The 27,082-nt window shown below is 32.6% G+C and overlaps 1 protein-coding gene across 3 annotated transcripts in view; it reads left to right on the forward strand.

Annotated features, from left to right (window-relative positions):
- Positions 1-1,756: 1,756 nt before the first annotated feature.
- Positions 1,757-27,082, forward strand: part of LOC148605802 (uncharacterized) — a 31,112-nt gene continuing 5,786 nt past the window's right edge. Inside the window, exons 1-15 of one of the 3 annotated variants that reach the window (XM_088549068.1) lie at positions 1,757-2,881; positions 8,238-8,342; positions 10,388-10,462; positions 15,609-15,667; positions 16,807-16,903; positions 17,523-17,591; positions 17,855-17,946; positions 18,843-18,916; positions 20,140-20,222; positions 22,339-22,422; positions 23,207-23,259; positions 23,537-23,614; positions 24,478-24,538; positions 25,419-25,533; positions 26,202-26,272. In XM_088549068.1, the coding sequence (XP_088405194.1) occupies positions 2,261-2,881; positions 8,238-8,342; positions 10,388-10,462; positions 15,609-15,667; positions 16,807-16,903; positions 17,523-17,591; positions 17,855-17,946; positions 18,843-18,916; positions 20,140-20,222; positions 22,339-22,422; positions 23,207-23,259; positions 23,537-23,614; positions 24,478-24,538; positions 25,419-25,533; positions 26,202-26,272 (1,737 nt within the window). In that variant the 5' untranslated portion in view covers positions 1,757-2,260. Of the gene's footprint in view, positions 2,882-8,237; positions 8,343-8,745; positions 8,921-10,387; positions 10,463-15,608; positions 15,668-16,806; positions 16,904-17,522; positions 17,592-17,854; positions 17,947-18,842; positions 18,917-20,139; positions 20,223-22,338; positions 22,423-23,206; positions 23,260-23,536; positions 23,615-24,477; positions 24,539-25,418; positions 25,534-26,201; positions 26,273-27,082 lie in introns of those variants that run through there. The other 2 variants (XM_088549069.1, XM_088549070.1) reach the window with 2 other exon arrangements.

Here is a 27,082-nt window from a genome sequence, read left to right on the forward strand (position 1 = left end):
TGCGTCCTAACGACCCCCACAGCCTTCCCAGTCAAACACCATTTTATTTGGTTGTGAAGATTTCCGCACCGTCCACGGATACATACATAAGTTAAGATACTATGGAGAGGTTTAACAAAAGGGATTTGGTAGACAATTTAAACTTTATTACATTTTAATGCATCTGTTGATAAAACACAGAAAACTATTTCAAATTTGCATAAAAGCTGATAACACTGCTTTTAATATTCACGTAAGAGGGTAATTTCAATCAGGGAGTTAATATACCTAATATGAAGGTTCTGTTGAAGTGGTAGACTTGTTACTGTCGAAAGCTATTTTTTGTTTGGGTGAGTTGGTACAAATGTTAGATTTTCTTTAAATTTTCTCTGTTCTGAACTAAGGATATTTTTAAACTACATGTATTCATTTTCTCAAGTATATACGAGTCTTCTGCTCCTTTAAAAAAAGGGGGAGTGATATACATGTACAATGAATGTAGCTGTCGTCAACCAGGGCCGGATCCAGACACTTTTAAAAGGGGGTGCCAGCCGAGGTACCTCAGGAAAAGGGGGTGTTTGGACATTGCCATTTTTTGTCTATTCTACACATGTAAATGACACATTTTCCAAAAAGGAAATTCTCTGGATCTGCCACTGTCAACTCAAAAGTTCAAAAGTATAGTTCTTTATCCATAATTGATGTTGATTTGTCCTCATGTCAACAAACAATTCATTTAAAAGCGCATTATATTGTTTCTTGGTATGAAACTGATATCAAAGATGGATATACGCACTCCTTCCGATGTAACTTTTTAAATCCATACATGGGTTCCTAAACGATGCGTTTGACCCCATCAGAATCCGATAGGAGATTCATTCTGCATGTAATTGGACAGTCTTCAAGAGAGTAGAAAAAGTTCCCGTTGCATCGACCACAGGAAAATAGTGAAACATTTGTTTAAAGGACATTTGAAATAGACACATTCCTCATTTGATTTTAAAACAATTTTCATAGCTTACGAAGAAACAAAGATCTCAAATATGCCAACCCGTGGTCGACAAGCGATGGAAATAACCATCAAACATTATTTAGAATTCTTTTGGGGGGGATGCGTTCTCTTTGTAAAGAGTTTTTTTTTTTTGTGTACTATAACGACATTATGACTAAATACAATTTTATGTTTGATGTTAGTTTTTGAGCGTCTGAAAGCTAAAATAAAAGATAATATTCACAACATAAACTGCAGTGGAATATGACCAATTTACACATCTTAGACCAGATTCGACTGGCAGGGTATTTGTTGGAATACTAAATAAGACTGATAATGTTGGATCTGACTATTTTGCCATGTGAAAAATCTATCTTAATTTTCCACAAGATTTAGTTCATGTTAAGTCTGATTGCACTTTAATCAACAAAAATGAGTATCTTTCTTGGTACTTGGTTGTACAGTATAATTATATCCTAATTTTTTTTGTAGTTAATAGACCAACTCATTCGCCTTTTTTTACGGTTTTTTTTTGTTTTTTGTTTTTGTTTTTGTTTTTGTTTTTTTTTTTTTTTGGGGGGGGGGTCTATGGAGTTCGGTGATGAATAGCAGATGAATTCGACGAGCCGTCAGCGGGCCTGCATGATCATATTACTAACATTTGTTGGCTTCGACACAGTAAGTTTTCCATTACATATAATTAAACTATTAGGGGTGGGACACAACATATCTTCTCCGAACTACGGCCTTGGTAAAGGTAAATAATAAATATTTTAACGAGCAGTCGCCTTTCAGTGATAATCGTCAAATGGAGTGTAAATTGTAAAAGAAATAAAATTGGACTATAATAAATAACTGATTAATTTCTTGATACAGGTAAAAGGGGGTAGAATATCGTTATCTACCTGGTGAAAATGCAGGTTTAAATTGAGAGAAAATTAGCTATCGAACAATTTTTAATCCTTACCCGTCGTGAAAACAGAACGCGTTTTAGCCAATCATTAAATCCATTGTGTATATTGAATAATTAAAAGGATTTCGTTTGTTGATTTGATACAGAGAAATGTTTATTTAGAATTTCATTTATTGAAACAGGATTGTCATTTTGATTCGGGATTAATTTCTGTCATTTTTATTTATGTCAAGTTTGTGTTTCCAATCAAAGAGTTATGAATATTTGGATAAAACATATTTAACTTTTTTTTGAGGAATTTTCATACATTTTTTGTACATGAAGTTTTTGCCGAGGAGTATTCCGTTTGTATTGTGAATTTTGGATAATTAGTGGTTATGATGCCTGCTCCGGCTAAAAATGGTTTGACTCGTCTGTACCATAGTAATGTAAATTTACCCAGGTCCGTAACGCAGTACGAATTTACGAAAAATCTCGGAAAATCATTGGAACATTTGCCAAAATGTGATACGACTTTAGAGGGAAAGAAAAAGTCTGTGGCCGGGGAGGACTGCGGTGAAAGATTGTCGCTTTTACTTCCGGAAATTGAACCGAACTGTGATTTGGTTCTCGACGTTGACGCTCGTGATGCAAGTGCGACAGTCGTTTCAACGCCGGACCGTAATGACTTGTCGAGAAACAACGGTTCCAGCGACGACGTTGGTGACCAATTCGACTATCTCACGAATTTCGACGATGACAACGAAACTGCGAAAACGAAATTACACCATTTAGGAAAATATGAAATGGAACATAATTGGATTTTACATGAAAACTTGCAGAAAAATTTGGATAATTTTGAGAAAAAGAGTAAAAAGTTACAAATTCCCAAACCTGGTCAAGAGGCCAGGGCACCGATAACGGACAGACTGACGGAGGTTAAACGAATGCTCAAGCCGAGCGCTGAGTTAGGGGATTACTTCAATAACCTTGATCCAAGCCAAAAAGAATTGATAGCAGTAAGTAGTCTTCTATAAGTTTGTGACATTTGATAACCTAAAGATGACAACAGCATTCAGTTTTTTTTGACATGATCAATTTGAGTGCATGTGCTACCAAGTAGCGGTAGAAGTTCAGAAAAAACTTAACGAAAAACTCTGACCTACGCCCTCATATTTAACAAAAACACGTTTATGCATGTAGAAACCTTGTATGTAAAAGTGGGTGTCATGAAAGTAAAAAGCTCATCTTTGGTCTTTAAGATTTATTCGAATTTTTACTCTGTTTATTGAGAATTTAATTTTTTAGTTTCACAAATTTACTTTTAGTTTCATACAATTTCATGCTCACTTTAGCACAGCAAGAGGAAAAAAATATAATAAAAAATAAATAGATAAAATGCAGCTGAAGTCGAATTATATTTGTTAGTAATACCATCTCATTTTTAACTGTGCATACTTTATCAATATGGTCTAAAACAACAAAAAGACCTCTAATAAAGCTTTGCCGTTTCAATTTACTGTGTAATGTAAAGAATTACTTGGGAATGAATTTCAAATATTCATATCCCACTTTTTTTTCTTAATGACAATCTTTCAATTGATATTCCAGTTAAAATAAGATAGCATTTACTGTATTTTTTTCTACTTTAAGTGGCTTCGATCATATCCTTTACGGCTTATTAATTCTAAAATCTGAAAAACAAATTTACATAATTGCCGAAGACAAATTTCGCTATTGAATTAAGGTATTTTAGTGTTTTTTTCAGTGGTGTTAAATAACGGTTTTTCATGTGTAAATAGAAGATCTCCATTGCGTAGGCTTAATCAATGATACACCCTAGAGATGAGCATAATTATGGTGACCTTGTTTTAAAGGTGGCCTGTGAGCTCATATATAGCATATGTATGTATGTTTTCTGAATGAAGAGGATATATGTATATAGGTTGCTATTCAATCCATTTTATATTAATTCTGAATGATATATCCTTAAATTGAAATTTGAAAAAAATCTTATAACCACCACCTTTCTAAAAAATATGGCTTCAATGTTTACGTATACAACAAAGTAAGGCAAACTGATTCTTGTATAAAAATTCGTGTTCAAAAGTAGGCCTACTCTGATCACAACGCATTTGTTGGCGAGTTTGTAAACATGCCTTTCAGCGACAAGCAAATACGATTGTATTCAATACAACAATCGTCCAATACATGGGGGTGGCTGGTTAATTGGTTGTTTCATTGGACTAAGTGCTTCGAAACGACACATTCTGATCACAGGAATCAATTGTCGTCCTTGGTTTTCTAATGATCGACTCTTAGAGCTTCTAAAGATATCAAAAAGAACGTGCTCTTGCACCGAGGAGATAAATTTATTCTCCAGAAAAAGAGACCGATAAAAGCTAAAAGCTATTTGCCTGTTACAGTGACGACACTGTGTAACACCGTAATGCATTCATTTTATAATCCTTTCTTACGTTACAATGATGCTAATCTGTTTTATTCCATATCTTTACATGAACTAGAAACTTTCAATGTACCGTTGTATTACAGATGTCAATCTACGAATAAAAAAATTTAATTGCGATCGGATTTAATAAAGAAGTACTACAGTAATTAATCATTGATAATATTCATAATCCGATTAACTATTTAAACAGAATACTCTGGTAAATCTTGGTAGCATAACTCTTTACTAAACAGATTAGAGTCTATATTATATAGAAACGTTCTTATAGCGTGTCGAATAAGGGGTGACTCGGTGTATGCCGGATGAAATAAGGAACATTGATTGATTCATGTTATTTTTTATTGTTCAGACGATAAATTTGAAGAAAAAGGTATAAATGAACGACTGAATAAGATTTATAAAGCTTATTTTATTTCTGTAATGGCACGTAAGACTTATGATAGATGGCGATTGATTAAAAAACAACACGCTGAAATCTGCTATTCTATTTCAACCTTAAATCGGTTGGTCAATGTCATCTAGAGGTTGTTGAGCCGAGATCGTTTTGGAGTAAAAAAATATTTGATATTTTATGATTGGCGTTTGATGTAAGTCTTTGTAAGAATCAGGCGAAATGGGAAAAAATCAGAACATGCATATCAAAAACCCACCGATCTGACAATGTAATTTCGATCACTCAAGGATGGTTTTTCTATATTTGAAAAAAATAACATGCATGATGTACTATTTGGTCACTGCATTTGTTCAGAAACTTTTCAATAGAATGTTAGAAAAAAATGAGGCTTTTGACTTAGTTATCTGCCCTTGAAGTGTTTATTTTGAGTGCATTTCAATGGCATTACAACGCAATTTACCAAAATGATACGACAAATCTTGCCCTTTTCTTGGTTCTGGTGGAGCAAATAGTCAAATTACACTTTGATATAGTGCGGGGAAAACGAAAGCTTCTGTCCGGTGAATTGTGTCGTAGATTTCTGCAGAAAGAAGGAAAGTAATGCCAAGTTATGTGGCGTTTGTTTTGTTTGTTTGTTTGTTTTTTGTTTGTTTTTTTTTTTGTCAGACAAAAGATATTGTAATATACCGGAAGCCTGGTGTAAAACACCATTTCCATCGGAAATTCCTGTACCAAGTCAGGACAATTGGGATGGTTTCCAACTTAACGCTTTTCCCTTGATATTGCCATTTGTTATACGGACTTTCCTTTTTGACTGTTTATTTTGATATTGCCTACAGTTCATCAGTTCGGTAATTTTGTTAGTACACTTCATCATTGAAAGGGGGACGCTCACTCTTCATTTGGACATTAACGTTACAAGACAAAATAAAATGGTAAATTTGATATTCGTCTCCACTTTAAAGTTCAGTTAATATAAATAATATAGAATATATTGTATATACGATTTCATTTGTTTTTTTTATGTCTGTATTTAATGTAATTGTGAAAGCTTAGTTGGGTCATTTTAATGCAAGGGGAAAAAATAAACAAGTGGCACCGAGTTACTTAGTCGTGGTCACGAGTTATAAAGTTGTGGCCACGACTTGTTTATTTTTTCCCTTGCATTAAAATGACCCAAATAAACTTTCATATGTAAGAAATCTCACTAAACCATCTTCATAGATTGACTTAACATATTCAACAAGATCAAAAATATTTTTTTAAAGTGGTTAGTAAAGAAAGTCCCATAAATATTCTGAATATTAATTTGTTTGTAGAACATATATCCATCTTGACAACAACCAAACGTACAATGCATTTATAATTTAGGAGAGTCTTTTTAAACGTTATAAATATTATACAAAATAATTTAACTTTTAAGAGTGAATTTTTAAACTCTTGAATCAAATATTTGATTAAATGTCTATATCGACTTTAAAATTTTCGAGTAGCTATATTTGTTAGGCCTTTAAAATTTAAAAATTATTTCTTCTATAAAGTTGAAACAAAAATATGTCAAAAAGATGTTTGAGGTCTTATTCCACATTGTGGCCTAGAATTTGTATGTTAAGACCAAAAATATTACATAAAAGAAAAGAAGAAAATATTATTTTTGGAATACGTTATCCATGAAATAGGAAGTCGAGTAGGCCTGTATATGCCCTTTAAAAGATCAAAGGTCAAAAATGAATTTCACTGACTAAGAAAGGTCAAAAGTTGAAGACCCGGGTAATCCTTATTTGTTTTGAGAAATAATGAATCAAATCATTTAAAGATCAGTTTATATTACCTCATCTATATAACATTTATATTATTCAATCATTTGGATTTAAATAATGGTCGCCATAAATATAAGAGGAAAAAACACAGAAGTTAACCCAGAATTTTAAAGGGAGGTCCGATCTATTTAATTATAAAGGGCAAGGGTTCAGAGTGTCATTCCCCCCCCCCCCAAATTCACACAAAATTAACGGGTCAACGAGATAATGCTGGGATCCATGTAAGCTTCTATATTTTGCGAGTGTTTTTTATTTAATTTGCAATGAAAAGTAAACTTTGTATGTTTCTGGAGGTTTCATGAGATTTTCAACCTTAGTAGACGTCTATAAACAAGAAGTACCCCAAAGTTATACGATCGCCACCTTCAACTCTTTAGCCTTTCTGTGCTAGTCACTTCCGTTCGAATTATTTTATTGATCGGTGCCATGTTGTGACCTTCGATATACGTATGCACTTGATGCACTGGTGCACTTGCGTAATTGAAGTTACAACACTGTTTGCATTGCTGGCCACTGTGTTTTTCATATTTTTCTTGAAATGCAGTTAAAACGTTTCTGAAAGAGGATTTTCTAAAATTAGCGTTTTATAAGAAAAAAAAAAACAATGTATGATTATACACCCAAGCTTTCATTTATGGATATTTTAAAATTGTATTTATTGTCTTGTAAACACTCTTTTTATATTCCCTAATATTTCCTAAGTTTCTGTGAGTTCGAATGACAGTGTCAGGAGCGGATTAAAGTTTCAGGTTGGGATGTTGGGGGGGGGGTACTAAAATAGAAATTAAATGCCCTTTAAACATTTTGAGGAATAGAATTTGCACAAATTCAAGGTTTCAGGCAAAAATAATGGGGGAGGGGATGTCATACCCCGGCACACCCGTCCTTTGACCCGCGCCTGATCTTCTCCTCCGTACTACTTGAGTATACGCTAGATATTTTTATTATGAAAAAAATTAAAACGTATGTATTTTTGACCATTTCAAAGGAGAATGTTCGGTAAGGACCCCTTTTGGCTTCATAATTTGGGCAATTTTGAAAATTTTATAAAAGCTGTTTTCTAGGTAGTATTAGTATTGTAAAATGGTCACAAACACTGAATATGAGATGTTTTTGACCAGATTGATGACGTTATTCCAGAAATAACAGTATGCATTTATGTAACATTTACAAAAACCTTTAACTTTTAACATTTCTGCAATTTTAAGATGGTTTTTGTATGGAACGGAAGTGGCCACACATCTTTAGACTCAAATATTTTTACACGAGTTGTAACTGACAATTATACACAAAATATATGAAGCACGAGAGTCAACACATGTGGCAATTATTAAAAGAGTGAAAAACTGCACAAAATTTGGTGTTTTCCAGCTTTTTTTAACCGATTTTCCCAAACTCAATTTTACCATAAATCAATCATATCAACTATAAAACACATTAAAGAGCTAGAGAAAAAACAAAAAAAATTCTTCATGTAGGTTTTGTTTTCTGGCCAAATTTTGCCCTTACCGAACCAACTTCTTTACTTATATGTATGTATACACAAACAAATATTTACATATTATAATGAACTTGGCTTCTAAATATTGAAGTTATGTCTATGTTTGTCTGTAAAGAAATTAATCAAACAGACGCAACGACTGTTTTCTATTTTAGTGTTTAATTCTTTTATTTTATTCATTTACATGCAGTTTTATTTACGGACGAACGACACCGCTTTAGCGGAAATAGCATTCGGGTTTCCTCCCCTGTTCGTTTTCTGTCCCATGGCCAATGATAGCTACGTGCACGTTCCCGTAAGTTAGTATTTACTTTTCATTTATTTATGACATGCATCGGCCTTTTATCTGTGATTAAGCACAGTAACTTGACGTAGATTACAAGCAATAAAGTAAAGCTTGAAGAGTTTTAAGCAGCTTTTAAAGTAAACTTTGGTCAAATATACGACCCACCAGTTTGCTCTTCTATTCAACTGCAATTTACTTAAACAAACTAATTTAAATTTCACTGTTAAACCACAACAACTTATTGAAATTAAAAATCGTAATTTCTTACTTACAGGAAGGTCAAATAAAGGTTGAAATATCCATTGTCCTCCTATTTGACAATGAGCGCAAGAGCGCTCATTCGTGCGCATGTAGTATGTGAACCCCATAAGCTAAACGGCGGGAAGCACTGCATGAACACGGACTTCGTGGATTTAGAAAGGGTATCATATCAACCATGCAAGGTGTAGAAAGGCCGACGTATTTTTGAATCAGTGGTGGATCCAGAAATTCTCAAAAGGGGAGGGTGCGCTGACTGATCTAAAGAGGGAGGATGGGACTCAAGTGATTTCCAGTTTGTTCTTTACAATCAATGGAACTTTTCGAGCGTAAGGCATATTTTGCATTTAAGAATATGCATACTGACTATTTTGTAAGAAAAACTCACGAGCTGTAGCTAAAATAAAGCATCCTTAGCTGGACATGCCCGATTCCTCATCTTCATAAGTACATAATTATTTTTAGGTGATATCTTTTCCTAATTAAATGACGAATAAACTTTAAAATTCCTAATAGTGACGCCATAAAACTTATCTTAAAATGACTGAAGAAATCATACCATTTCTTTTTAGTAAAACTAAAATAGTCGGTTTCAGTAGTACTGGGTCATGTCTGCTACACTTAAAATAACCCTACGACATTAGAAATTCAAGAGGTCAAAAAGTATTCTAATAAAGTCCTGACAATTACGAAAATCAATTGTTATTTATGAGGATAAAAGGTTCATATGCAGCTCTATAGACCGTATCCCATAACAAACAATTCCAAAGTGTCAAACAAATGTTTGATTTATCTAAGTCGAATGATAAATATACTTTCAAGATTAAAGTATATTTTTATTTCGAATCGTATCAGAATGACTCTTCAAATCAAATATTTTGACACTGCATTTCGGGTGAGGTTCACCTACTTACACCGATATTTTGTCATGTGATCGGAAGTCGTTGAGCAGACGTGTGTAATCATGGAACTGTACGGGAATTTGATATATTGGTATATTCCCCAATATCATAAAAAAATTTATGTCGATGTGAACGTTATTTTAAGGTACATACCATTTTCTTTTCGAAGAAGGAAAGGATGGGAATGGGAACTAAAAAAAAAAGCCTCAATCCCCACTAATTTGGTGTCTGATTAACTTAGATTTATAGATAATTAAAAAAAAGTTTTGCTCTTTTGGACAAAATTTAGTCATTAATAAGCAAACGGCAGTCCGGAGTTCCCCTCTTTTATATACTTCTCCATCGGAACCCCCTTAAATTTTATTTATTCCTGTATCCGCCTCTGACTTTTTTATAGACTATTTCTCAATTTATATTCCAATATGAAATATATACCACTTTGGAATGAAATCTTCAATATATTTACATCAAACACTATGAGATAGCAATATTGAGCCACATTCTTTTACATTCTGATCCTTTGAAGGCAATTTCGATTTTTAAATTCACTTTCAAGTGTGTACATAACTCACTATAATTGCACAGTTTATAAACTGTTAGATGGGTTTTTGTTTGGTCTTAATTACAAGTTATGTTCCCCATTTAAATCTGAAGTTGCAATTTAATCTAAATATGAAATGTGTTTTTTAAAAGATGACATGTAGAGACTAAGCTTTGAATTTGATAAAAAGGTGAATTAAATCTGCCTTGTTACCATTAATGAAGTTGCTTTAAGCAAAAACGTACGGTTTTATCTTTTAAAATGGAAATTATATCTATAAAGGAATTCCAATAATACGGTTAGATAAAGGAAGTATGGCGTAAAATTGCAATCAACAATCGTTTTTATTTCAGAAAGTAGCAAACATGGATACAGAGACTTTCCAGACTAAGTACAGAACACAAGGACCGTTAGACACGAAAGGAAAGGTAATTATAGTACTTAAATACAATTCGTTGTAAGAATCAGGCAAAATCTGAAACGAGCATGCGAAAACCAACCAATCTGAAAATGACAATACACTTTCACTCAAGTGAGTCTCCTCTGTAAAAAAAATAACATTGTTTAATCTTTGTATCGCCTTGGAATTTTTTCATCAAAATGTTAGAAAATTGAGGTTTTTTTGACAGAGTTATTGCCCTTGAAATGTTTATTTGCCTTACATTGGAATGAAATGGGGTTATTTCATGCAATATTTAACCCATTTACTGATTCCTATAGATACTGACACTTAATAAACACCTTCATAAAAATTACACAAGTTAAGTTTAATATTGATATTTCTCAAACTTCTTAGCGTTTCCACCCCTTTCCCCAAATCCTTTGTGACTGACTGCAATTTTCGCGCCAATAATTATACAGCAGATAATGTCTATCCGTGCATGCTTATTAATCGGCCGTGAACAATCAAATGCAATAGAATGTTCTTCTGCACTTTTGTATTGTAAATAACGTGTCAGTCTTGCAACCGTTCATTATTCTCTCACGCAAAGAAAAAGAAAAGTACAAACTATAAAATCAAAGTGCTCAGGTGCTGAGTCAATACAGAACGAACGAACCATAAATATATCATTATTACTTTAGGATGGCCATATAACTTAAAACAGTGGTTTTGTCTACATTGCACATACCTAAGATTAAACGTAATTATTGTTTTGAAATTTTGGCAAACTTTTCGTGTAACACGAATAAAACCATTACTTGCCACAAACTCACCTAGGTCTTCCCTCTAAATAACATTGGCAAGACATGGTGATATCTAATAATCGAATGGCAATTACTAAAAAAAGTCGAGAAGACTAGACTTCTTAAAATTAGGCTTTCACAACAGGGGTCCGTTGCTACAAGATTGAAGTCATCAGATGTTTTATGGTCGTCATCATGAACTCGTTGATCGTTATTGTGTATCCATATACACAATGATAACTAATTTGATCACCGTGTCATAGTTTTTCCTTTCTCTTTTGTCTACCCATGACGCTACATTTTATGAGCAACTCAGTGAGCATTTCTTAAAATAGAGCAGACACTTACCCTACCAGTGCACCTGGCCCATGCTCCCATTTTTTCTTGGAGTCCGAGTTGTGGTCATTTACTTTAATTTCTTCGTATGTATCATTTTGACTGTCACTTAATGTTCTTAGTTGTGTGTGACTATTTTCCCTTTCTTGCCTTTATCTTTGGATTATATTCTTTTGATTTCCCCTCGAATCTTGTATCCATTGATTATTCTTCAACAACAATGAAGGAGAAGATAAGCTAAACACAGAACTCGGGATTGCGATAGTTGAAATGCTGTGATGACGCGGGTATTGAAATTTTGGTTACGTTTTCTCTTAGACACTGGCTATTTTTATACGGGGGGGGGGGAGGGGCGGGTATTTTTTTTTACTCTGCCATGGACATAAAAATATGATTCAATATTTGCCCCATTACTTAACAATGTAGATTTTCAAATAAGAGAAAAATAAATTTACAAACTCCGGCTGATAAAGAAAAAAAAAAAAAATAATATCGCGATCGCCCGAAATATATCTACTAACAACATAAAATCCCAGGCCCTCCTCGACAAGAAAATGGTCCTTGTCTTACTAACATTCGTGCAAAAGGATTTTTCCATGCTGACCTCAATATGACAATTTAAAGATTATTTAAATCGCCAAATTGAAGGTCCATTCTGATGAAAATTGATATGATGAATCGGTTGACCAGGGGAAAAACCTACTTGGTTTATAGGAAAACACGCATTTAGACATAGCTAAATTAATATAATATAAAGTGTTGTTAATCGTAATTTGACACATCGAGAATGAAGTACACACGCATTAGATGAATTTGTATTTTATGATAAAATCTACTGAAAACGTGCTCTCCAATAGAGTATTTCATTAATCATACTCAATATGCAATATAATTCTATATGCTCATCTTTATATTTTTTTAAATTTGTTATTTCATTTTCTGGGGATGGGGGGGGGGGGGGCTTTTAATTGTTCCCATTATTTGTGAAAACAAAGTTCGAAGGGAATGTGAAAAAATTTTACTCTCAGCTTTTAACAGATTTTACAATATGTTTGGGGAAAAGTATTGTTTTCGGCCTGCCGCGAAAAAAATGATCGTTTGTCTCGGAAACAATCAGATAGTTGCTACCTAAGCCTCGTTCTATAACACGGGTTCCGATCTTTTGGGAATCTGTTGTAAGGTATTTCTCGATGGACAGAATAAAATGGTAATAGGGTTTATCAAGGACTGCCATCCTTCCCCTTTTTGAGAAAATAATATTAAGTTTTGTGCCGAACAATAGCATATCAGGGCTCCACGGAAATGGTTGTACAGCCCTTAACCCTAATCACGTGATTGTGGAATACGATGTTGTTCGATTATACAAGTATATTTATATAAGTTATATAAATTTTTTTAATGAGAAAGAATTGTATGTTGTATTATATCTGATTCCGTTTAAGCACCTGATAGCATTTCTGATTTTCCGGCTTTTGATTCTGCTTTTTCCTTGATCATCTTGATATCTATTGGCATTTTTCGAATAAACTAAAACGATGATGCAGACACAATCTGGCTTAAATCCGACCACCTGATCATCGCACGCCTTATTCTGACTTGTAAACATGGTTTTAACCATCCCGTTATTATCGGCATTACCGTATATCCGTTATATTGTCTTTCATCAAACAAGAGTGGATTAAAATTCAAATAAAACAAAGCCAAGAGTTTATCAATGAATTAATCGGAAATGTGACTTTAAAGTACAAAATTTATTCACAAACACGAAAACACAAAAACTTCAAGCGAATATTGATCTACATTCTTTTGTCGTTATTTCAATAACATGCTCATATAAATGCATTTTGATAGGCATTCAGATCCGTAAAAAAATATTATTGAAATATTATTGAAATATTAAATGCATTATATGTAATTTAAAATCAATACCATTTAAGGTTAGTACAATAATATGCATTTTAATCTAGTTATTCTTACAATAAGCCTTTTATACTCCCATTTTCATATATGAATATAGCATAGTGTTTGACCATTTAAAGTTGCATGTAATGACCGACATCAGAGTCAGGCGCGGGTTTACACAAAATGAGTAAGTCAGCTTACCGTATAACTGCATGTACAGTTTTTCTTTCTGCTAAACACATGCTTGGATATATATCTCGGCATGTTTATTTATTTTCTGCAAACATGCTTCACATAATGAGCGCGTGTCTACAGACGTCTGAAATGAATTTACTTTCGCCCTACTCTACAACATATAATTCAATATTTTAAACACCACTTCTTCGGTCAGATTATTTCGTATGCACATTTATCATTTTGGCTAGTACTTGTAAGTAGTTTTTTAAGTTCCCTCAGAACATTCACCGATTTCAACCTTAGTAACTAAAGTGCAATTTTCCATAAATGCCTTCATTTTCAAAAGAACTTTCCCTTATGAATGGTCATAAGTACAACAACAAACCACTTTATTATTCATGCGATTATTCATATTGGTTCGTTTTCTTTGTGGTAATTCTGCACCCATCTACTAGCTGTCCTGAATTAAAGGTCATATTGTTTCACGATGACGCTGCATAGTTAAAGGACTATCAAGTGAAACTTCACGTGTATTTGATAGCTCTTTCCTTCATCAAAAAATCGTCAGTCACCCGAAATATGATCGGTACATTTTTAGCCTCTGCATAGGTCTAATCAAAAAGTTCACTTCGATTAGTACACATTGGGCGTTCGATCCCCAGCTCCAAAAAATCATTTAAATGATTCGAGTGTCGTAGACAGTACACGTATCGGACTAGTATGATAAACCTTAACGATACGTCAGGTGTCTGTCGCTATGTCGGTTCAATATATAGATGACATAAAATACATATATATTGATACATTTTTTCTTCCATAAATATAAAATTGGCGATAGACGTAAGGCTTCAGTGTTTAAAGTTTAATTCAATATAAAAATACCAATCATATATATAAATTCCCAACGATGTTAGAACTGTCAAATTTGCGATGCAAATTTTTGGTCGTTCCCTCCGCGGGACTCGAACTCGTACCGCTGTGACATCTATGGCAACACCGCCTGCACTAACTGTCCCGTACTACTATACATCTTGTACTAAGTTACAGCCATAGATTAATCCTACGAGGAGGAATGACCCGGCCAGCGAAAGCTATATTTTCATATAGCCTAGCTGGCCGAGTGGTAACGACCAAAAATTTGCGAAGCAAATTTGACAGTTTTAATATCGTTGGGAATTTTTCAGACCCTTGTGTAAGTTTATGTTATCTTCCATGTATCAATTTGATTCGACGGAGCAGTGTAGCGAATAGAGTCGTCACATTCTGAGACGTTGTATAATATTGATTTGTTATGACATGCATCATTAATTTGATTCTCTATCCTATATAATAACACCTAGATGAACTGTCCCGTACTACCATACATCGTGTACTAAGTTACAACCCTAGATTAATCCTACGAGGAGGAATGACCCGGCCAGCGAAAGCTATATTTTTATATAGCCTAGCTGGCCGAGTGGTCTAGGGCGCTGGACTTTGTGCAGGCAGTGTTGCCATTGATGTCACAGCGGTACGAGTCCGAGTCCCGCGGAGGGAACGACCAAAAATTTCCTTCGTAAATTTGACAGTTCTAACATCGTTTGGAATTTTTCAGACCCTTTTATATATATATATTGCAAATTTCGTGTTTCAAACATATATATATATATATATATATATATATATATATATGAAGTACTCTAAACCAAAACTATAGAAATAGAAAGTCAAATCCATCATCGAGAAGTTCTATCATGTGCAATACATGGAATGGAGGACTCGGTGTTTTGTTTACTGCAAATTTTGATATATATGATAAATACAATTTGATATAATTAGGGGTCAGAAAAGTCTGATTACTGCATGGTTTGATGTGTACTCTCGGGGACCTTTGGTCCACCAGCCGTGGCATCAACAAAGTGATTATTAAATATAAAATAATAATGATAAACCTTTCCACAGTTGCAATAACTATCAACTTTTTATCACCATCAGGTTCAAGAAGCCTACAGAAAGATAGTTATGATGATAAATGCTTGCCATCCACGAAGAAAGTAAGTTAACAGAGGAAATATCTGATCATATTTTGAATCGGTTTATGTATGAATTAAATATCTTATTGTTTTTCCATATCAACCCCGAAACACTAATACCGGGATTAAGCTGAGATTTAGCTCGAGGGAGGTGTTTTTGGGTGTGATATGAAAAAAATCTATATTATATTTGTTTATTACATGTTTCAACACTTTGACATATTTCAACAGTGTAGTTTGTAAGTTTCAAGCAGAACAAAATGTTTTTTCTTGTGATATATACCCCAATCCCCATACCGTTGGAGAGTCAACTGGAAAAGTTGGCATTAAAGGTAACTACCAACTCTCACAAAACAAACCAAATTATAATGACGATAACAATGTAACAACGACCGCAGATTACTGAGTACAACAATTATAAATTGGCGGAATACAACAATGTTCTATATAAGATAAAAAATTTAATTGGAATACAACATTCCTCACTATACCCATTATCGTCAATAGAAACCAATTTTTATTACATAAAGCGATGACCAGTAGCTGCATCCTGTAAAGCAAAAGCCAACAGACCTTACTTGGTCAACTAGCCATACAGATTAACTATATTGTCGTTCAAAATGGTGTTATACTATCGATATTTGAAGTATCAGTCTTTATAAATATTAGGCAGCAGATAAAAAACCCATAAAAGTTACTAATTTATTTTATTTTTTAATTTTATTATTTCTAATTCAGAAACAATCCAATCGTTAGTCTGTATGCACAAAATATGTAAAACGTATATTAAATATGCACTTTGCAAGCGTTACCTTTCTTCATTTGGTTGATTTCATAGAAAGATGAAGGTATAGTTTTTTTTTCCAAAAGTACAGTTCTGTATACAGACAGGACTATAGCAACGTAACAATATGATGTTTGGAGATCGAAAAAGCACGGTTTGTCCGGTGGGTTTTCTCACTTATGGCAGTGCATAAATTTTATATTGATTGGTACTTGATATACAGATTAATAAGTTATTAGTAACCAACCCCTGACCATGGGTTGTCCATACGTAAATCAAAACTAAAGGGCCATCCGATAAACCCACCTCCCCCCCTCCAAAAAAAAAAAAATGCCAAAAAAGCATTTCTAAAAATACTCATTTGAATTTATTTTAGATATTACAGAGAAGAAAAGCCCAACACTGCAGCCACATTGAAGAGAATGAAAAAATCAATAGATAAAGAAGAGGAGAGAGATAACACCAGATCTAGTGTAAGAATAGAATTACAAATGTTAAATATATTAAATAATTAAACACATGTGTATTGTTTCAAACCGAGAGATGAACAACAACAACAAAAAGCGACCACATGTTTTTTTTTTTCAAGTGGAATGAAATAAAAATATTATGGTGTATGTGATAGAAAATACACAACCAATTAAGCAAGCTATATTGATTAAATAAAATAAAAAGTATCTACACACACTACCCTAGACTATTATAAATTGACAGGTAGTTTTGCTTTTCTACACACACCATCCCAGGCAATCATGCCTTGACAGATAGTAATACCGACAAACAGTATCGAATTTTCCAAGCAGAAAGACAACTCAGCGACATCAAAATCCAGATACATCACCAAAACATGAAAACAAGAAACAGAGACGATCTACATACACAACGTACTATACAGGAGAATGAAATATAGCTAGAAATACAAAGCTGAAAATAATAAACATGACATACACAAAATAAAGTACTTTCAATATGAATTCCCTAAAAATACATGAGTTAAATCAGGTGCTTTGGAATGGCAAGCAAATGGCATTTGTAACAGGTGTAGCTCTCTTTGATGTCTCTCGTACTTTAGAAATTCGTTTTCTTCAACAGCTTGGGTTCGATATGCAGTTAGCGTTGACGACAGCGCCTGAATACAGAACGGAAAGAGACATTAAAAAGGTTTGTGCTACCACTATTATGAATACATTATAAAAGTACCAATTTTATTATTCGTCTTTTTTAATTGAATTTTAGTCTTGATTTGTTTCTTTATTTAATCGACGATTAAAGCATTTAAATAATCTCAATCATAATACTAGGTTTTGTTATGACTGTTCGTATTATATTTAATAATTGTGCCTTCTCACATTGATGTAGAGCATTGGAGAAGGTAATTATATCTTAAACTGAAAAGGTTCTTGAAGTATTTTGTTTAATTACAGGTGGCATGGGTGCTGCGAGCTACTAAAGCTTTTAGGAATTTATTTCCAGCCGAGTCTGAAACTGAATTAGCAAGAATCTTAGCATATGAAAGGTATTTAAGTATCGGCCTTTTTAAACATCAGACAGGATTCATGCATGTCAAAACTCCAAAAGTTTTTTTTACTTTTATTTCTTGTTCAGAAACAGTTACAGACCACATAACCAGCATAAATTTCATTTGGCTGTTGTGCTTTTGAGATAACAATTATATACATTCTTTGTAGTTTATTTACAAAATTGGCACTTTGGTAGAGTTATCGTTCTTGATTTGGTTGGTTCTGATATAAATGAATTGTTTTCTTTCTTCAAAATTCAGATCTGTATAGAGACATCACTATACATGTAGTTAAGCAAAAATATTTTCAGTGTCCGTTTTTTATGGAATGATCTTCAAAATAGATGTACTTTTTAATACCAATTCATTTCAACTGTTGCATATGCGATGCACAAAGACCAACTAAACAGACCGTTTCTTTTTAATTGTTCTTAATCAAGATTACGCATCTTAATGATACTTATGATGTTATAAAAACGAATTTTTCCTACTTGCCGCAGTATTGAAAAAGTTGGCACACGTCTCACTTTTGTTCCATCTACTACATGTAACATTAATATGAATCATTAAGATTTGAAAAAAAAAATATATATGCTACAAAACAAAATGTCCTTGTGCAACACTATCACCAACAACTCCCATGGCTATTATAGATGCCGGATGTTTGACTTATAAATGAAAATTTTTGAAATTCCTGTTCCCAGCCCGAAAAGTATTGGCTAATTTTATTCATCCGGTTTATTCTTTATTTTACAAGTTCTTTTACTGAAATTTATCTCGCTTCCCGATAAACGATCATGAGTTCGGTACATGTAATATTGTATTTACATTTATCTGTAATAATGTTTTCATATACGTCTCTATAACTTTCTTTTACACATATATCTGTTTAGGTATGATGGGAACAGACTCATTTCCTACCAAGAAAGAGAACCCGAAAGATTTTACTATATTTTAACGGGAAAAGGTAACACACTATGGCACTGCCTATACATTATCTCCACATGTTTTAACCTTAAACCCGTAAAAACGTAAAAAAGAAATATTAATAGTACATAGGGATATTGTAAGCATCCAACGGACTTCATGAAATATCTAGTATTTCATACTTGTAAAATGCAGAAAAAATCGACTCGAGATAAAAAGAAAATTACATTTTTTATGTTTGCAATTTTGTTCCATTATCAAGTATGACTGTGGCTTTTCTTGATTATATCATTAGTCGGTTTGACAATTTTTATGATCACTGGTATAAAAATATCGAAAATAAAGTTTACTGTTTGCACGAACGGGAATTGTGACAATTTTATGAGATATTAATGTGTAACTAATGATCATGAATGAACTTAATTGGTCAATTAATTGATATTTTTATTATTTCCTTATGTCATTAATTTCAATTAGTTGAAATAAAATAGTGTTGCAGCATTTTCTGAAGTATCAATTCCTAACATTCGATTTTTACCTTTTTGTTCCTCTGGTTTATATCTCTTTCTTGATGGAAGCCGTGGACATTTCATTATAATGAGTCCCATTTTGTAACAGTCACAGCAAGTGAAATATACAGGATGTAACTTTAAACTAAGTGAATTGAATCATTTCTATTCAAATGTATAACAATGTAGATGAAAAATACTTCAAATCATTCACATATATATGTGTGTATTGGGGTAATATGTATTTAATTTTGTTACTTTATTTTGTTGTTCAATAAAAATATATTATATCTGGGTTATTCAGCTTTATTGTAAAATTAACTTAATTACGTATTAGTAAGTTCTGATTAAGATGAAAAACCTGCTGTATCTCACATAACTCTTAGGAATATTAGAATAGAAGTGGATATATTACATGTAAATTTATCATATAGGCCTTAAGAAAAATCATGTATATATACATGTGTGATTTTACATGTACCTTACACCGAAGTGACGAGTTATTATGTGCGTGTCTGTCCGTTCGTCTGTCCGCCCCGATGGTTACCAGATGATATGAAAACGGATCAATGATTCTTGAAACTTTGCATTGTTGTTTAGTAACATAAAATACAGGTTACGTTCAATTATGATTAAAATGCAAAAAGGTGTTTTTTGAGTTACGCCATTTTGAATAGTTGCCACCCCTTTTCACCATTACGTGGCGAGGTATTACTTTATGTTTCATAACGCCCAATTGTTTTTTTAATTTCAGTTCAGAAGGTGAAGGAGTACCGATTGTCATCAGGAACTGTATCTAGGAATGAGGGATATGTAGAAAAAGGAACAACCACGGATGTAAGTAAAATAGAAATATTTTGTAAAAATAAACATAAAATATTGAATTACTAGTTGTGAGCTTCAACATTAAGAGAGCATGTAACACATTGCATGATATTCAGTTTTAGAACTTAAATCTGTGTATAGAAATAATAAAATATAAAATACTGGGTTTGTTAACAATAACTCTCTTTTCCAAACAATGCCAATGTGTATGAGAGTCTTTCCAGGATGGTCTCATTCGAACGGCTTACAGGATATGTCAATCATGCCTGTTTGTAATAAATTTCTGGTTTTGGTTTAAAATATCACTTTAATTAAGAATTGGCTATGATTTGTCATGTGCATATTTTGTTTGTTGCACTTCGCGCAATAAACAATATGCACATGGAAAATTTATATTATTTTTTAAAAGACAAAATTTGTATCATAGTTTAAAACATATTTTATCTTTAAACACGAGAAAAGTTGCCCTGAATTTAATGGAATAGGGGCGTGTCAATATTTTTTATCCATTGAGATATAACAAAATTATTTTAACCAATCAGATTACAGTATTTATCTCAAATTATTTTAATTGACAATCAAACATCGACTTACACATACTAAAGCATAGATCTTTGATCTGTATTCTTTTGTAAAATAAGAAGTGCCTTTCAGCTAGCTTCAACAAAATGTGAACCAACCTTGTTAAATCTTTTCAACTTCAATAGGATGTTAGGACAGTAAATCAACAATTACTCAAAATTTTATGGTGTATCTATCTGCACAATATCTGTCCTTGTTTGAGAAATAATCAGTTTCTTCAAAAATAATGAGTAACGGTTGCTTATTTGTGAATTGTTGTTTGTTCTGATATGACCACTGGTTTACCGATTATGACACAACAGCATGGAAATACTATTTAATCACCACCAGAATATTCACACCGCAATGAAAGAGGGGGGTTTAGCGAGCTGTAAAACCTAGATTTAACCAAATATTTCGTTTGAAATGCTTGTACCAAGTCAGGATCATTGCGGTATCAGCTGCTGCAGTGGTGTAACATCTATTTTGCTAGGTTTGTTTTGGTCTAGACTTGATTATGGATTTGATCGGTAATTTTGTTGTTACCTATTTCTTAGGGTAGTCGGGTTGCTCATTTACTTTTTTTATGTTGTGTTATTTTGTTTATTTCATTTCTTTGCACTGTGTGTCTATTTCTAGTTGTAAACCTTGAATTTTATTCTTTGATTACCGTTCGAATCCTGATGACCTTGATTTTCATTTAATGCCGTTGACAGGTTCAAAAATATGAAATATGTTTTAGGGTCCACCAAATACATTTTTATTGTACCACCTTTTAAATGATAAAATTGTAACATTATTGTCTGAATTAATGGTTGTTATAGACAAATTGAAAGGTAAACAACATATAATGTTAAATTGGATACGATAAAACAATTGAGAAAACGTAAATCAATAAATATTTCTTCGTTTTGCATGTTCCATGAAATTAATAGGAACCAACATTAATTAAAAGTGTATCTCCAAATGAATATTTAATAGCCCTGTGGTTTTGTTTTTACTTAAAATATTCAACATCATGCTTTAAAACAATGAACATATTGATGTTTCTAGAATTTTTTGTACTGTTTTAAATGAAGGGCACATCAATGAAATCTGGTATATTTGACGTTTGCAAACATATTCCTAAAGAGAAACATTTATAGGGCCTGTAGAATCAAAATGTCAATTTCCGAACATGAAAATTAAAGTCATAACTTGGATATTGCAGAATTTTGACGAGTCCGAATAAATAGGTTCATCTGTAAAATTTTCTGTTGCTAAACACTTCATTTATAATTGGATTTGATACCCTTCCCTATTTAAATAAACACATTAAAAAAATGATTTCTGAAAACTTTGTTTCTGGAAACCAAAAAATGGTGGTCCGTTATATCATAGGGAACATTTTTGCTATATACGAATGATATCTATTTTGATATATAGGTACTGATGGTTTAATATTGTCATTGGTTAAAGTTGTAATGTGTGTTTTTGATAAAAACTTACCGATATCGTATTTACTCTTATAGAACACTAAATATTATGTTGTATTATATTTAATGTTACAATCTGAAATATGTTTAAGGTTGAAGAGTTAGAAAAGAATATTCCTCGAGATCACCACCTTGTTTCACGAGGTCAAGTAGAAGTCCTCATCATCCAGAGAGATGTAAGTCTATCATGCTCAAAGATATTTTTATAGCAGGTTGATGTAACAAATTCCAGATGTAATGAGTTAGGCGTGAAAATACTACAAAATCGAATATTCTTGTTACATAACAAATCGAATGCAGGAAAAACGGTTTTAATGATTTCAAAAGCCGAATCATTTCACAAGCCAAATCATTTCACATCATTTCACATGCCAAATCATTTCACATCATTTTACGTGCCAAATCATTTCACAAGCCAAATCATTTCACATGGCTTTTGTACGAATTTCACGTTATTTTGATAAAATAATTGTGATAAAGTTCAGGAGAAATTCGGTTGAATCGAGCCTTTACTTGAAGTTAATATCAACTGTTCATATGAAGTTCATGTGAAGAGATTTTCACGTGAAAATCACGTTAATTTCATGTGAAGTTCACATGAATTTCATATGAACGATATATGGCTGTGTATAAATGGGGTGTTAAATTTTCTATTCACGTTGTTTCTAAATTTTCTTTGTCATATACCAAGATTTGCAAGTGTTTTAATGGAGTTTTACATTTCTTCACGTCGTTTCTTTTTGCTTGTACAAAAATTATTAGATATAAAAATATTGTTATGTCAAATAGCCTTTTAAAACAGAACGTATAGAAGTAGTAGCAATGCCGAGGGTACATGGTACCGAATAGAACACCATAAGAGCAACTTTCGAAGCCCAAATCATACAATGAAAAATAACTGTAATTACTTCTCTATCTAGGAATCAGACAAAATGTGTATAAGGTGTGAATATTTTTCAGGACTTCTTACGACTTAGAAATAAAACACAGGGACCTCCAATCGAATTTTTAAGGTAAGTTATTTATTTTTATGTCCAAATCTAATAAATAATGCTGTCCTGTAATGTGTAAAGAATCATGTCTCATCAATATTAGTAACTAATACATTAATTAATAAACAGAAGTTAAGAAAAAAAAATATTAAAAAAAGTTGCATAAGTAATCGGTATTTTAAATTATCTTTTTTATGTATGTTTAACGTCAGTTATTGTAACAGAACTATTAAAAGGACGATAACTCCTGATAATAAGTAACAAAAACAGCCAATGTATTTGTATACCGGTATTTCAGAACACTAGAATTGTTTATGGAATTTCCAGTAGAAGTATTTATAGATACAACAGATGTCATAGATCTCTCTTATTACGGGTATGTATATATTTCACTCCAATATGACGTTCTCCGAAAGCCTTTAGACCACAGCCATGGCAAAACTTAGATAAACATATAACCAACGTCATAGTCGTGCGCCAGTCTTATTTCTTACGTCACAGATATTTTTTTCCGACGTCAAAACATAATTTTGCTCCATTTTGTGCAGAACTTAGGCTACGTCTTTTAAAGATATGAGGAAACTAGTCCTACAAAATCCAAATAAACACAAAAACTTTTATCATTGTTTAACCACGGGCAGGCTATTTGTAGTGGTTATCACTATCGCACGGGGTAAAAAATGTTCTGCAGAAATACCTAGCCCATTGTAAAACAATTATAAAATGGAGTTTCCGTAATTATTTCTGAAGTAGAATACGAATTACAGACGTGGTAAATTTGGCGGACGGCATATCTAGTACCAAAATTATAAGTTTTAGAACGATTGAGCAGTTATCAATATTGGATAAACAAATCAATAAAACTTCAAGCATCAATTTCACAAAAAGTCGTAAGTGTAAAGTTGATCGTAAATAATGACGTCATAACAGAAAGTAGCTTTGTTACTCACACCTTACGATCAATTTTACACTTACAACTTTTTGGTGTAATTGACGCCTGAAGTAATATCTTAAACGGGTGTTAAAGTTCATGTTTTATTGTAGTAAACCTGGAAAAATAAATAAAGAAGATAAACTGGAGAAATCCGTAATAAATTGGTTTAGAATTGTGATAATTGTTAAATTTCATGGTTTGTTTTTTTAATTTCTTGAATATTTAGATACAAACACAAAGATGTTAATTTAATGTAATAGAGTATGTTCAATATCTGAATGCAACTATTTGTAATTTGTTTTCAGGCAAAACGTACTTATATGTGATGATTCAAACAGAACGCCATGGTTATTTATTGTCAAGTCGGTATGTCTTTTTCTTCAAAAGCTATCAATGTTCGTTCATAACTTAATTGGAAGTTTTTCATCAGAAATTGAAGTAAATAATTCGGTTCTGACATATTTAAAATCAAAAGCATGACTAACCAGTAAATCCAAAATAGTAGACTAAGAATATTGATGCTTGTGTGTATTTATCGATGTACCGGGACTAAAAGCTTACCCTACCTGTGCATCTGGTCCATGCTCCTAGTTTTAAGTGGGGTCCAGGTCGTTCATTTACGTTCGTTTCTTTTTACGCGTTATTTTAGTTATTTAATTAATTCACTACTTAACCTAAATACAAAATTGTAATTACTTTCAGAGATCACTAAAAGATCTTCAACAAGTGTAAACACACTTTTAAGTAAGCTCTGAAAGGCCCCGACAGTGAAAGTCCACGATGACAGTTCTTTAAAATAAAACTAAAAAGTAATGTAACGACACAAAGACACATTAATGACCAACATCTTCTGACTGTTCACAGATGCATAAAATCTGCAGTGGAGATATCTCAACATACACTATACAGACAAAATGAGATATCCACTTATAAATGTTCTTTGTTGTGTGTGGCTAGTCTTTATACGTGGAATACATTATTTTGATTAACGCTCGGATTTAGGTTCCGTTGATTACTCTTTTAAACACAATGTAAACTTATAACTACATGTCAGGTTCAAGTCGAAGTTAGTCAAAAACATTCATATCTTCACAGGTATTCATTTACGCCGGTTTCATACATTATTCATGACCATTGTCTCTACACGAACTAGTTAGCATTATGCAGTAGCAAATTGTACTTTCATTTTCCAGCTAAACAAACTACTAAATATTATGCACTGACAAACTATATTTTTATTTTGCAGGGAAAAGTAAAAGTTGTTAGATCACAGAACGTTGTAAATACAGAACATGATAATAAGATGTTTAAAGGTTCCACAGAGGATCTAGGGTGTGTCAGAGGTTCTAGCCATGCCAATGGTAAGATTTTTGGTGTTAATAAATTACGAATTGGTCATTCGTTATTCAATGGACTATTGCTACTCGTTCCTATCTGTGCGAAGCAATTTCCACTACACAGGCTTCACTACCGGTTCTAGAACAAGTACATATCTTAACTCTATTATGCAGAATGGAAAAAATATCTGTACATGCACTAATCACAAAAGCTATTAAGATGTGTAATAATAATTAGCATAAAGAGACGAGGTTTAGTATTTGGTGTAGCAGAGGTGTAATTTAAGCTTTGAGATAGGGGATGTAAATTACAAAATGTCCGGAAAAGGCGATGAAAATAATCTTAGATATCGCCTATAAATACCAGAAGTGGGATAATTGAAATACGTCAAAATCCAAACATAGGAAACAAAGACAATCTACTTACACAACGTAACGAAATTAGATTACTCATATAAACTGAAGATAAGGAAAACAAGAGTGAATCAAATGATGAGTTGCTCCTTATTATTTTTAAATAATGATGAAGTATGCCATACAACTTCACAAGGGAAACAATCAAATGAAAAACAATTATCATTGAAAGGGCCATTTGGAAATAATATGAATTTTAATGAAAACATTCTTGTCATTTTAAATTATGTGACATTTAATTGTCTATGAAGAGTAAACAATGTATTGGTTTATTTCAGCTATGTTTGGAAACCTAATTTCTCAAAGGAAAATGAAGGCATTAAGAAGTAATACATTCACATTACCAGAGGTAGGTCAGGCAGGCTATTTATAGATATCCCTTGCAAGAATACGTTGGTATTTATACATTGTACTTAAAACAATGCTTGGTAACAAATAATGATAATGCCATAAAATGAACCTACTTTCTGTGGGAGAAAGTCAAGAAACGAATAAAATTATTCTTTAATTGGATTATTTGGACCAAGCAAAGTCGAACAAATTTAACTTGTGATCAATACATTTGTACATTTCTCAAAAGGTCTGAAGATTTTCCAAAATAAAGTTTTGAAATAATTATCTTACTTTTTTTTGTAAATGGTTGATATCTTGATTTGATTACTTTATTATACTTTTTTGGAATACAAATACGGCGGGAGAACTTAAAAATAATAATTCCTTCCGTAATTTCTACAGGTTGTTTTGATAATATGTCATTACCATCCCGTGTGGCTAGGTCCTATTTAAAAGCGTCGATTTGTTAATAATGACAAAGTAAGAAAAATAATACCTATATTTGTTGTCGAAGGTGTTTCCGACAGATTGTAGTATATTTGTCAATATTTGTCTATATGGCTCCCAAATATAATGATGTGTTGGCCAATCTTTGCTTATGAAGGTTTTTAATTCAGAAACATATTTTTTTTGTGACTGACAAAGCGAATGGCTGATTTATTGGTCTGGTTGTGATACAAGTCACATGACACAATCGGCATACTCCCTTATCCCAGAAATGAAATTACCGTTGACGGTGACAATCAAAGTGACAGCCAAACTCGTCTATTCGTCTTTGGGAGACTCTTCATGGTATCAAGGGTATCTGAAGAGCCACAGGTACCTC

This window comes from Perna viridis, chromosome 10 (genome assembly GCF_037379345.1).
Source record: "Perna viridis isolate PV_CMFRI_1.1 ecotype Kerala chromosome 10, ASM3737934v1, whole genome shotgun sequence".
Lineage (NCBI taxonomy): Eukaryota > Metazoa > Mollusca > Bivalvia > Mytilida > Mytilidae > Perna > Perna viridis.